At 42.3% G+C, this 12390-nt stretch overlaps 1 protein-coding gene across 3 annotated transcripts in view; it reads left to right on the forward strand.

The window, feature by feature from the left end:
- ATG4B (autophagy related 4B cysteine peptidase) overlaps window positions 1-12390 on the forward strand; it is a 40118-nt gene that overhangs the window by 14147 nt on the left and 13581 nt on the right. For all 3 annotated transcript variants that reach the window (XM_036756681.1, XM_036756682.1, XM_036756683.1), the window contains exons 4-7: window positions 3533-3631; window positions 5189-5290; window positions 6042-6114; window positions 11069-11148. In XM_036756681.1, the coding sequence (XP_036612576.1) occupies window positions 3533-3631; window positions 5189-5290; window positions 6042-6114; window positions 11069-11148 (354 nt within the window). The remainder of the gene's footprint in view (window positions 1-3532; window positions 3632-5188; window positions 5291-6041; window positions 6115-11068; window positions 11149-12390) is intronic.

Consider the following 12390-nt stretch of genomic DNA (forward strand, 5'->3'; position numbering starts at 1 on the left):
ACTGATTGACTGACTGAAAATACAGAGAGATAGATAAACTATGGACAAGCTTCTGACAAGTGTATGTGACATAGTTCATGACAGTCCTACACGCAATCATGGATTAGAGCTGGAAAGGGACCGTACGGCTGAGGAGAAACGAAGAGATGTGTGTGTGTGCGTGTGTTGTGAAAGGCCATTGACTTGGGATCGTGCTGTGAAGAAGCTTTTCCTTCTATCATGTGAGCCCTAAAATTGCCCTTTGCTAACTTCTGCCCATCACTTTGAGACCAAGCAGGACAAGTTGGCCTGTTGTATTTACTAGCTCTTCAGATGTGTGCAGGTGGCTGTCTTGGACAGAGCTCGTACGGTGTGCCACTAGCTCCGGCCTGCATGGCATCTGGCCCGCGGCACACTTGGTGTGCAGGCCTTTCTAGATTGCGACCACAGTAGCAGCAGCTGCCATTCTCCATATTACATATGTATTGTTTCCAGGGTTGTGCTTTACAAATGTTATCTCATTTGATCCTCACACAACCCTAGGCAGTGGGTACTGTTATTATCCCTATTTTACAAAAGAGGAAATTGAGGGACACTTAGGTTAAATGACTTGCCCAGGGTCACACAGCTAGTAAGTATCTGAGGCTAGATTTGAACTCGGGTCTTTCTGATTCTTGGTCTAGCACTCTATCCCTGTGTGTGCTCCTTAACTGGAAATACTTTCCACTTTATCAGCACAGTTCGTAAAATGTGTTAGAATTGACCACACATTCCAGATGTCACTACCACCTCCCTAGTCCTGGACACTTTGGTAAGGGATGACTTGAGGAGTCTTCATTTAATAAAGGCCATATGGAGCAGAGAGCCTTTCTGCTTGACTAGAAACCCAAATGTCAGAAAGGATGGGCTGGAGGTGGCCCCAGGGAAGGCTCATGAACTTTACCAGAGCTTAAACATCCAGAGAAGGGTTGTTCCTTTCCAAATTGTTCCTATGACGGACTGGTTGGCTTCCAAAACAGGCATATAACAAAGCCCAGTTCACTACAGTACAACCATATCCTTTTAAAGGTTGGGGGTTTTTTGTTTGTTTTGTGTTTTTTGGCCAAGATCCATGTCGTTGGCTCCAAGTGGCTCAATATCAAATCCATCCTCAAAGGATGCAGATTTGCCAGTATTGATTCTCCCATGTTACAGACTCTGAAGTTACAATGATTCTAGAATTATAGCACCATCATGTTGGATAAGGCCTTCTAAAGGGGGTTATTGCTCTTTGAAGGAGATGCCACTTATGTCACGTGCATTTAGTCTCTTTAATTTACAGTCCTTTCTTTTACAAGTACAGTTAGGCTGGTGAAGAAATCCTAGAGAGGACTCAAAGACGAGGTGAATTCAGTTGGTGGAGGGCCTTGAGGGTGCTAATAAAGATTTTGGATTATTTATCTGTGTCACACCCCAACAGCTAAAATATTCTTGCTGTTTTATTTCCATTTCCTCCCTTTTTTGATCTCACTGGAATGTCTTTTAATGTGGAAAGAACATTTCTTGATAATGGGAGTGACTTGTTAACACTTAAAGACAAATGACAGTGACACAAGCATGGCCTTAATGAGAGAGATAAAGGTAAACTGTTCAAGTAGAGGACCAGCCAGGCTAGAAAGAGGCAACAGGGTGGAAGGAGAAAATGCCTAAGCACTTGAGCTCTCTCAAGAGGTGCAGCAGCCACTTAGGTTGGAATTGGGGGGCATCAGGAGTTTCCCAGCCTAGGTTGAGGGCTTTGGAATCCAGAGATGAGCAGGCCTTGGGTGGAACTCCACGGGATATGTTGAATCTACTGTAGTGTGCAAACTGAATTCAGTTGGCCAATTTGGAATCTTTTATGTATGTAGTAGGCACTTAACAAATGTTGAAATTCAGTTTGGTGTTAGGCTTGGTGAGGAAGTGACTTTGAGTTTAATCTTACTGCCCTTAATTCCCAAGAAATTACTCCATGTTCTTGATCCCCATCTGTAAAGTTACACATAGTTCTGGCAGCTCTTGCCACTGGATGCAGAATCCATGTTGTATTTTTGTTTGGATCGGCATTTGTAAGCAAAACATTAATCTTCCTTAAGCAAATTTTTAGTTAGTATTGAAGTTGTTACACTTATTTCAACACCTGATATTACTTTGACCAATTCTAGTAAGTTCTCTGTAATCAGTGAGCCCCGTTGCTTAGAACCTGGGACTTATGAAACGCAAGTTAATAGTGCAGTCCTCGGGAGCCAGAGAATTTTGCTTTCTTCCATCGCAACAGACTTTGTCTTCATTTTGGCCACATGTTTCAAAAATCCATGTTGTTAGGCTGTTGCAACAATTTGCCTGGCAGCTGCTGTGGGGAGTGAAAAACTAACGCAAGCCCAGGTTCTTTTGATCTGCTTTGCTAAGGAAAGCAGCGTTAAGGGGTTAACAATATTTGCTTTAATCCAGCATACAAATATCATTCACTTAGTTCAGGGAAAAAAGCCAGCAGCACCCTGAACTTCAGAGCAAACACAAACAAATTACAAACATACATTTATAAACAGACCAAATACAATTCATAGTTACCAAGGAACCATCAACATCTGAGTTCAGCTGGGAGCTTGACAACGGCTGGCCCAGAGTCACGTGTCACTCCTGCTGTAGCTCAGAGCTCCGAAAAAAGAAAGCCAACCTCTGGTTTTATGTATCTTGTTCAGGGTCAAAGGTGAGTCACACGTGTGACTCACTCACATGACCTAAAATGGTCACAAAAATGCAACTGAAACCCATGTGGTCTGAAAGCCTTAGATATCACAAACATGTCACTCAAACCCATGTAAACTAGGCTTTCCCTCGAGGCAAGGAGGTCATCAAAGACTCCTAATTTAATCAAGGAAACAAAGGCCAAACTCTTCAAGGCACTTGGTGGAATAAGTACTAAGAGCCCAATATACTGGCAGATAGGAGACAAAGGAGGAGGGGATGACTCTTTGGACAGATTCATAACTGTTACTAAAAAAATTCAAATCACGTGCCCGGTGGTTAGTCTGATGTATAAAGGTGTACATCTCTTCAATTTATTGATACATCTCATAAATATAATGCATTTTAGTCCTTGGAGCCTCTTTTTTCCAGTTCCTGTAGGCCAAAAGTAGTCATCATCAATACATCAGCATATGTATATGTACATCTGGGTGTGTGTCTCAGTTTCTGCAGTAGCAGTTCTCAAATTTTGTTCATCTCAGGACCCCTTTACACTATTAAAAACTATCAGGGACCCTTCAAAGAGTTTTTGTTTGTGTGGGTTATAGCTATTAGTATTTACCACATTAGAAATTAAAGTTCTTTAGTGATGTTATTATAAAATGGCTTTCACCTTGTAGCCCTCCTGAGAGGGTCTCAGTCCTCTAGGGGTCTTCACACCACACTATGAGAGCTGCTGGTACAGTATTGTATTGTGAGAAGCACCATTCATCTGGACAGAAGGTAACAGACTGGCTTCCATCCTGCTTCTTGGCTGACCCTTAAACACTGTTTCTCTTCATGATTTCAGGAGGAATGGGCCCAACCTCAGACACTGGCTGGGGCTGCATGTTGCGCTGTGGGCAGATGATCTTTGCTCAGGCCCTAGTCTGCAGGCACTTAGGCAGAGGTGAGCTACAAAGCTAGATGTGTATGTGTTTGGGGGGAGGATTGTGTTTGGGTTTTGTTCTTGTTTTTTTCAATTTATGTCTTTGGAAGGAGAGCTATTTGCAAATATAACAAATCTAAACCTTGGGGCTGTTTTTCTTAGTAAGAAGTATAGCACATGGTTAAGAGACAGGTTTAGTATCACATAAAATTCATTGCAGAGCTTTCAGGGATTTAAAATTAAATCATTTTAAAATTAAATTGATAAGCATAAACTTGTTTTTAAGAAATTCTGGACAAGTAAAATTGTACACAATACCTTTGGCTTCAGGCTTGTTCTTACCTGGTAGTGTAAGTTTTCAAATATTTTCAAGTATATGTAACTTTTTTCTCCTGCCTGTTAGAATATAGTATGAATTTATGTTAAAATTAACCTATCTTTATGCGTTTTCTGAATTTTTCCATTTCTGCTTTTCACTTTAATGAATACAAAATCGATTGTCCATGAATTCTCTGTTTAAAGGAAAGCTTTTTTTATGTATCAGATGTCAGCTGTCACATATTAAGGTACTTGAAATAGGGGTAGGGTGTTTGTGTGTATGTCTGCGTCTGTGTCTGAGTCTGAGTCTGAGAGACAGAGAGAGCACGAGCGAGCCAGCATGTGCTAGCTGGAGCCTGAGCCTGAAGAGTTGGCCCTTAACTTCAGAAAAAGATTTGCATGGCTCTATTTTGTGCTAAACAGAAAATTCCAACACAATGCTACAGTGGTATCTGACTAGCTTTTTTAGTTTCCTCCTCAGAGACCATCAGTCACATCTCTTACATGGTCTTAAAAGCAGTTCAGGTAGTTGTTTTTTGTACTCTGGGCACTCAACAACTTTCAGAGAATAGATGTGTTTGCTGCTTGTAACCAAGTGCAATCGAGTCACACTTTTTGTTTAGCTGGCGTGATCTTCTGCCTGCTTGTCCCTTTACTACCCAGCAGCTGATGGTTTTTACATACATGGATATGGAAATATGGAAAAGAAGGGGAAGAGTGACATAACATGTTTTTGCTTAGCCCAGCTCTCTTTTCTCATGAAAAGTGCTCTCTGTGGAGCCAGGCAGGCACTTCTCCCTTATGCCTCTTTCTGTCCATCACCTGACTTTAACTCTTGGGCCCCGTTTGTTGCCCATAGAAATGTTCTCACCATCCATCTTGGGTAAGTCCTCTCTTTTGGGCACCTGAAGACTATGGGAGTGATTTGGGCATCAATTAAACTCATAGGAATGAGGTTTTCCCTGTTACTGGTGTCCCTATACTAGCCTTAAGGGGTCCTGACCAGCAGTGGATTCATTGCTGGTTGGGGACTGATCGTCCAGTTTGCCTCCCTTTGTCTCTCTTTCTCCTGCTGCTTTTCTGCTTGCTGCTGTCTTTGAGGTGGGTGGACAAGCTTGAGGTAAAATGTTCATTGGTTCACGTTGTTCTTTGTTACGTTCCAATCGCTCCCTGTTGCCAAAGCCACCTATGATTGGTTAGTATCCCAGAATCCAAATGAAGATTTTCAGTAAGCCTGGCCTTTGTGTGTATTTCCACTAGACTGGAGATGGAAGCGAGGGAGAAGGCAGACAGACAACTACTCCAACGTTCTCAACGCCTTCATTGACAAAAAGGATAGCTACTACTCTATCCACCAAATAGGTAGGATTGCTGGGCCCTTGGGGAGAGCCGGCTGGTTTTTCTGTTCTCTTCTGGGAACGTCTGTCATTTTCTGGGCTGGCTGAAGGGCTTATTGAGATGGTGTAATCAGAGGCACGTGGGATTTGGAGTCAGAAGACTGACATTCAGGTTCCAGCTCTACTTGTATTCACCTGGTGCCCTTGTGCAAGGCACAGCATGCCTCTGTGTCTCAGTTTCCTCTTCTGTAAACTGAGAATACCTGTGCTCCTATCTCATAAAGGAAGGGGCTTCTGTTCTAGGAGCTCTCTGTGAACACCGGAGGGTCAGTGTCAACAACTTAGCTAATAAAGATGTACTTGCACTGGCAGGAATGGTGGGATGTTGGTTATTTGGCTTTGTTTTTTTACAGGGAGCTAGCACTTTCTGCCCATATAGATAGGATCCTCACTCGCAGCCCTGAGAGGTCAGCGGTGTTCTTGTGACCCCCATCTCATCCCCTTACCTGAGTTAAGAAATTGATAGACTGACAAAGTCCCTGGGAAATCGTGGTTTGCCCCAACTTCTGCCTCCTAACAGGACAGCCCTTCTCGTTGAGTAGAAATAGAGCAGCCCGTTCTTGTTCCTTTCCTTTGCCTAATAGTTTTTGTGAATGCTTGTTGCACAAGTTTCTGTGGGTTTCTAAAACACCTCATTCTGAGTAAGACTCAGCTGTGTTCTTAAGGGATGACATAAATAAGGTTATAAATGTAACTAACTTGATTCTTTTTTACAGCTCAAATGGGAGTCGGAGAGGGCAAATCTATAGGCCAGTGGTACGGACCAAACACAGTCGCGCAAGTACTCAAGTATGTACTGAACTGGTATTTCATATTTTTAGTTTTCAACATTCTTTCCACAAGATTTTGAGTTCCAAATTTTCTCATCTCTCCCCTCCACCCTACCCCAAGATAGCATGCATTCTGCCCACCCCTTCCCCCAGTCTGCCCTCCCTTCACTTCCCCCTTACTTTCTTGTAGGGCAAAATAGATTTCTATACCCCATTGCCTGTATATCTTATTTCCCAGTTGCATGTAAAAACAATTTTTAACATGTGTTTTAAAACTTTGAGGTCCAGGTTCTCTTTCTTCTTCCCTCCTCACCCACATTCATTGAGAAGGCAAGCAATTCAATATAGGTTATACATGTGTAGTTATGCAAAACATTTCCATAATAGTCATATTGTGAAAGACTAACTATATTTCCCTCCATCCTGTCGCACCCCCCCCCATTTATTCTATTTTCTCCTTTGACCCTGTCCCTTTTCAAAAGTGTTTACTTCTGACTACCCCTTCCCCTAATCTTCCCTCCCTTCTATCATTCCCTCCACCCCTTACCCCTTTTCCCCTACTTTCCTGTGGGGTGAGATACTCAATTGAGTGTTTGTTATTCCCTCCTTAAGCCAAATCCAGTGAAAGTAAGGTTGACTCATTCCCTTTCACCTCCATTATAACAGCTTTTTTTGCCTCTTTTACTTGAGATAATTTATTCTATTTCTCTCTCTGAAAGTAATTTAAAAAAAAATATTATTACCCTTAACATTTTTTGAAGGGGCCCTTTCCATGTTTTTCCAAGTGATTAATCAATCGTTCCTAGAGTATTTTCCAATGGAAAATGAGAACAATATTGACTGAAATTTTATAATATTTTGTCTTAACAAGTAGGCTCTCCATACGGTGATTTTAGGGGATGTGTAAGAAGACCTTGCTTCTCTTCTTTTTTCTCCCCTCACCACAGATTACCCCATCTGTTGACTAATACCTGAAATGTCACTATTAAAGCTGCATCCCAACAACATAAAACAGTATTTTCAAAACTGATTTGGTCATGGAGCATTTGGGCTTGAATTATATTGAAATGATCCCCAAATACCGGTTGGCAGCAGGAGGTCTAAGTAAAGGGTGGGGACTATAGATATCGTTGTCAGACTGGGCCATATGTTTTCACTGAACTTGATAAAATGATCTTTGTGTTTGGGATAAAATGATTTGAAAGGCAGAGAAGAACTCATTCAGTGTAACCTGTGCTCAGAGCATGGGTACTGGTGAGAGCCTGTTTGGTTTCTGTGGGAGCTGGCCCATGGTCATTTTGGGGGAATGAGAATGTAAGGGAGGTCGGGCTCCGCTCCTTCCTTTTCTCTGGAATTGAATGGCAAGTAAGAAGTAGAGGGAAAGAGGACGTTGGACTCACAGACTCCCTCATAAGGAAGCACAGGAATTTTCAGATGAAGTCAAGAAGCTCCCTCTCCTCTTCTATCACCTCCCCACACCCAGCTTAGGCTCTTCTGTCTGCCCAGGCCTGGCCTGGCCCTGTCCCTTTAAAGCTGACTCACTCCTTCTCCACCAAACTCTACCTTCCTTTGGAGTCTCTCTGTCTACAGGGGCTATCTTGGGCTTTTTATGCCTTCTGTTTCCTATTTTTCCCCCACTGAAATAAAAAGAAAAACATGTAAAATTTTAGAAGGCTGAGTGTTACTAGTATTGAAATTTTCTCATGGATCCACAGTTTATTTGGAATGTCTGAGACCACAGTTTGAGCAACACTGACTTGGATGCTGTTGAGGTACAAGATCTCCCCAGGGGCTATTAAGGTTTTTTAAAATCTATTTTATTTTATTTTCAGATCTTCATTCTCTCCTTTCCAACTTCTCATCTCCTTCCCTTACATTAAGAAAGCAAGAGAAACAAAACTTTTTAAAAACATGTATAGTGAAGCAAAACAAATGATTGCATCGGCCATGTCCCCCAAAAAGTTTCAGACTGCCTCTGCAGCCATCCACCTCTTTCTATAGGTGGGCAGCAGATTTCATAATGAGTTCTGGAATTATGTCTGGTCATTATATTGATCAGAATTCCTAAGTCTTTCAAGGTTGTTTGTTTGTTTTTATAATATTGTGGTTATGGTATAAATTGTTCTGGTTCTGCTCACTTCTCTTTGCATCAGTTAAAGAATTCCTGGGATTCTCTCAAACCATCCCCTTATCTTACGGCACACTGGTATTCCGTCACGTGCATATACTGTTAACTTGATCATCTGTTCTCCAGTTGATGGACATGCCCTTAGTTTCCAATTCTTCCCTATCTCAAAAAGAGCTGGTATAAGTATTTTTATATATTTGGATCCTATTCTTCATCTTTTTCTGCTTCTTTTTGATATCTGAATTATGGACTCAGTAGCCGTATCATTGGCCCAAACGGGATGTGCGGTTTTTAGTAGTGTTTTGGGCAGTGTTCTGAAGTGCTTTCCAGAATGGCTACTTCAGGTCCACTAAGAGTGTAGTAGTGTGCCCATTTTCCCACAGCCCCTCCAGACTGGTAACATTTGGTGGTGCTGGCCAAAGAAGTGTAAGACTTCACAGATGAGCAGAAAAGGGCAAGCCCTGTACAGAATTATGCAGCGGAAGGCTCAGCCCTTTCAGCCTTTTTCCCTTGAGGGGCATCATTTCCTTCAAGCTTCCCAGTGCTAATTAACCACTTTCAGGGTTCTGATATCATTATTTAAGTAAGCCTAGACTAAAACTTACCTTGATGTGTTACTCCTTTCCTGGTTGTTTTTGTTTTTAAAGCCTCTTCTCATTTATTGTGGGATGAAAGGCTTTGTCTTCTGTTAAAGAAATCTCCTTTTTTTCACAGTGCTCCTGAAATCCTCAGGCAGACCAGCCCTCAAGGTTAACTGTGTCCTCTTATCAATGCTTCCATCATCTTCAGTACCTGGATAACCGGAGTCAGGAGAGTCTTATGGTCCATTTTGCTCCCCTAGGCTATAGCTGTTGAGGGCTTATTTCTTAGTAGTGTGTAGATAGTCCTGTTTTCATTGTGTTCTTGCTGCTGCCTGAGCACAGATCCCTACTTTCTGTCTGATCCTCTGTCTTCTCTCTTCATCGGACGCTTCCTTTAACCCTAATCCTCCACTCCCATTTTTTGCCTTCAGCCCTTCTGGATGGCTGGGCTCTCCTCTTAACTTCCTTACAGGTGTTGGGAATGGGGGAAAAGGAGAATCAGGAGAGGGAACGCCAGCTGGAGTGGAGTTAGATAGAGGACCATTGTCTCTTAAGGGTGTCTGAGGGCCAGTTTTTTCTTGTTAACAAAACTAAGCACATACAGACCCTGGAGGAATAATTACCAGGAGAAAGCAAACTTAAAAATTTCTTGGCTTTTAAAAAAATACTGGGGCAGCTAGATGACGCAGTGAGTAGAGCTCCAGCCCTGGAGTCAGGAGGACCTGAGTTCAAATCTGGCCTCAGACACTTGACACACTTACTAGCTGTGTGACCTTGGGCAAGTCACTTAACACCAATTGCCCTGTCTTCCCCTCTCAAAAAAAAATAAAAAATATATATTAGAAAAAATCCTAATTACAGTTCTGTATGTGAAAACTGCTAATCATTTATGCCTGGTTACCATGCAGCAGTTCAGTAATGATTTTGCATGTTGTTGAAATATGTCCAATTGGAAACACTATTGCATTGTTAGTGGAGTTGTGAACTGATCTAGCCATTCTGGAGAGCAATTTGGAACTATGCCCAAAGGGATATAAAAATGTGCATACCCTTAGACCCAGCAGTATCGCTTCTAGGACTGTATCCCAAAGAGATCACACAAGTGGGAAAAGGACCCATATGTACAAAAATATTTATAGCAGCTCTTTTTGTGGGGGCAAAGAATTGGAAATCAAGGGGATGCCCATCAATTGGGGAATGGCTAAATAAATTGTAGTATGTGAATGCAATGGAGTACTATTATGCAATAAGAAATGAGGAGCAGATGGACTTCATTACAACCAGGAAAGACGTATATGAACTGATGCTCAGTGAAGGGAGCAGACCCAGGAGATCATTATACATGATTATAGACACACAGCATCTGTAAGGACTAACTTTGATAGACTTGACTCCTCTCATCAATGCAAGGTTCAAAGACAGCTCCAAAAGACTCATGATGGAAAAAGCTACAGACATCCAGAGAAAGAATTATGAAGTCTGAATGCAGATTGAAGCAAACTATTTGCTCTCTTTTTTTCTTTTTTCTTTTATTTTTGGTTTTGTTACATCTTCATGGTTCATTTTATTCGTTATAATTCTTCTTTACAACTTGATTATTGAGAAAATAAGTTTAATGTGAAGTTATATGTAGAACCTGTATCATATTTCATGCTGTCTTGGGTGGGGGGAGAGGGAGAAAATTTTGAACTCAAAAACTTGAGGCACTGAGTGTTGTAAACTAAAAAAAAAAATTAATTTTTAAAAAGGAAAAAAAATATGTCCAATTAGTTTTAAAGTAAAAGCAAACAGTGAGCCTGATTTGGGTGTGTGGCTTAGGGGCGCAGTCTCCTTCCTTGGTCGCCAACCCCATCTGTTCATTCTTCACAGTTTTGCTCTTGTGGCATAGTCACCCGCTCCTGACTTGAACAGACTGGGAGGCCACCAGTCACTTCTAGAGTAGTAATAGGAATGGAGAGTGGCTCATGAGAGGTGGCCAGAGCCCAGAGACAGCAGGGGCTCAGGAAGGGAAGGAAGAGAGCTTGGAGTTGATGGGGAGGACGCCCAGCCGGGGCTGCCGCCACTCCGGAAACGTGGCTCCAGCAGGAGTGGTGTCTTGGTGACTTTGTCCAGTCCCTGCGGTGGCCGTGCTGCTTGTCTTCTACTGCACTCGCTCGCTGCAGCTTTTCACCTGAAGAATCAAAAAGGAGAGAAACACATATAATTGGGTCCTTTCAAGAACCTGCTGACCTGCTTATTTCTCTCCTGTTCTTGTTTATTTTCAGGAAACTTGCTGTTTTTGATACGTGGAGTTCACTGGCCGTCCACATAGCGATGGACAACACTGTGGTGATGGAGGAGATAAGTAAGTCATTGATGTGTCGAGATACACTGCAGAGGCAGAATTAACTGTAAGAAGCCTCAGATTGATCGGAACAAAATCCGGGTGGTTGACAAACCTTTATTGTAAACTTGAGACCAAACAGATAGCAGAACATGGAGGGAAAGCCACCCTTGGCAGCACAGGGCGCGTACTTTGAGGTGGAAGTTGTTTTGGAGTAAAACAGGTCCTCGAGAAGCTTCAAGCCAAAGCAGGGTTGTGAGGGTGGCAGCCTTTGTCCCACTTTTTTGGTGTGAAGGAAGGGCCAGATCTCTGCATTTGGTCAGTGCTGGGGCCCGTGCTGTGGAAGTGTGCAAGTGTGCCAGGGGCCTGAAGTCTGACAAACAGAAGTGCCCAATACTAAAGTGCAACATAGTTTCTGCTAATATTTCTGGTTTCAGCAAAATGAAAGACAATCAGTTGGAAACCCACAGGGCTCCTAAGAACATAGGAGAGCTGAGCTGGAGGGAAGGCCTGTACATGGATCTTTCTTACAAATGATCTTTGCAGATTGAGGGAGAGAGAGTAAAAGGAGGACAGTTCAGAGTGGCCTGTGCTTTGCTGTGTTTTTGATACAGCTGGATACAAATATGACGCACTCATAGATTCTCAGATACTTGTTAGGTCACATTCCATCCAGGAAATGTTGGCTATCAAGTGCTCAGCACTCCTCTTACCCAAGCAGCTTGTCCTTCAAGAACGTGATGACCATGGACATCTAGCTGTCACTCACCATCAAGTCATCGTTGTACTGAATGGGTCCTCTAAGGGCAGATTTCATCAAAAAGACTGAAAATACAGGGTGTCACCTTTGCAAGAATTTAAAGCTTAGTTGTTAAATCTTTAAAGGGGCTTAAACGAGTGCTTTTAATAGTTGCCTGAATACTGGAATTTCTGTATTAGTACTGGAGAATCCACAGTCTTACAAAATCACAGAATATGAGCTTGAAAAGACTTCTAAGGCAATTGGTACCTTAATAAAAGTCGTGACCCAATAAGTCAACTTTTGATCTTTGCTCAAATACTTTAAGTGAAGAGGAACCTGGTACTTCTTAAAACAGCCCATTTCCCTTTTAAATGATTACTTGTTTCTTACATCAGGCCAATTTTATGTGATTGTAAGGAAGAGAAACCAGTGTGTTTAGGCCTGAGTAGCTTTCCACACAGACATCTCATCCTATGGGCCGTTGAATGTTGGCCTTTGCCTTAGGAAGATTACTTTGGCAC

The sequence above is a fragment of the Trichosurus vulpecula genome, chromosome 4, assembly GCF_011100635.1.
Source record: "Trichosurus vulpecula isolate mTriVul1 chromosome 4, mTriVul1.pri, whole genome shotgun sequence".
Lineage (NCBI taxonomy): Eukaryota > Metazoa > Chordata > Mammalia > Diprotodontia > Phalangeridae > Trichosurus > Trichosurus vulpecula.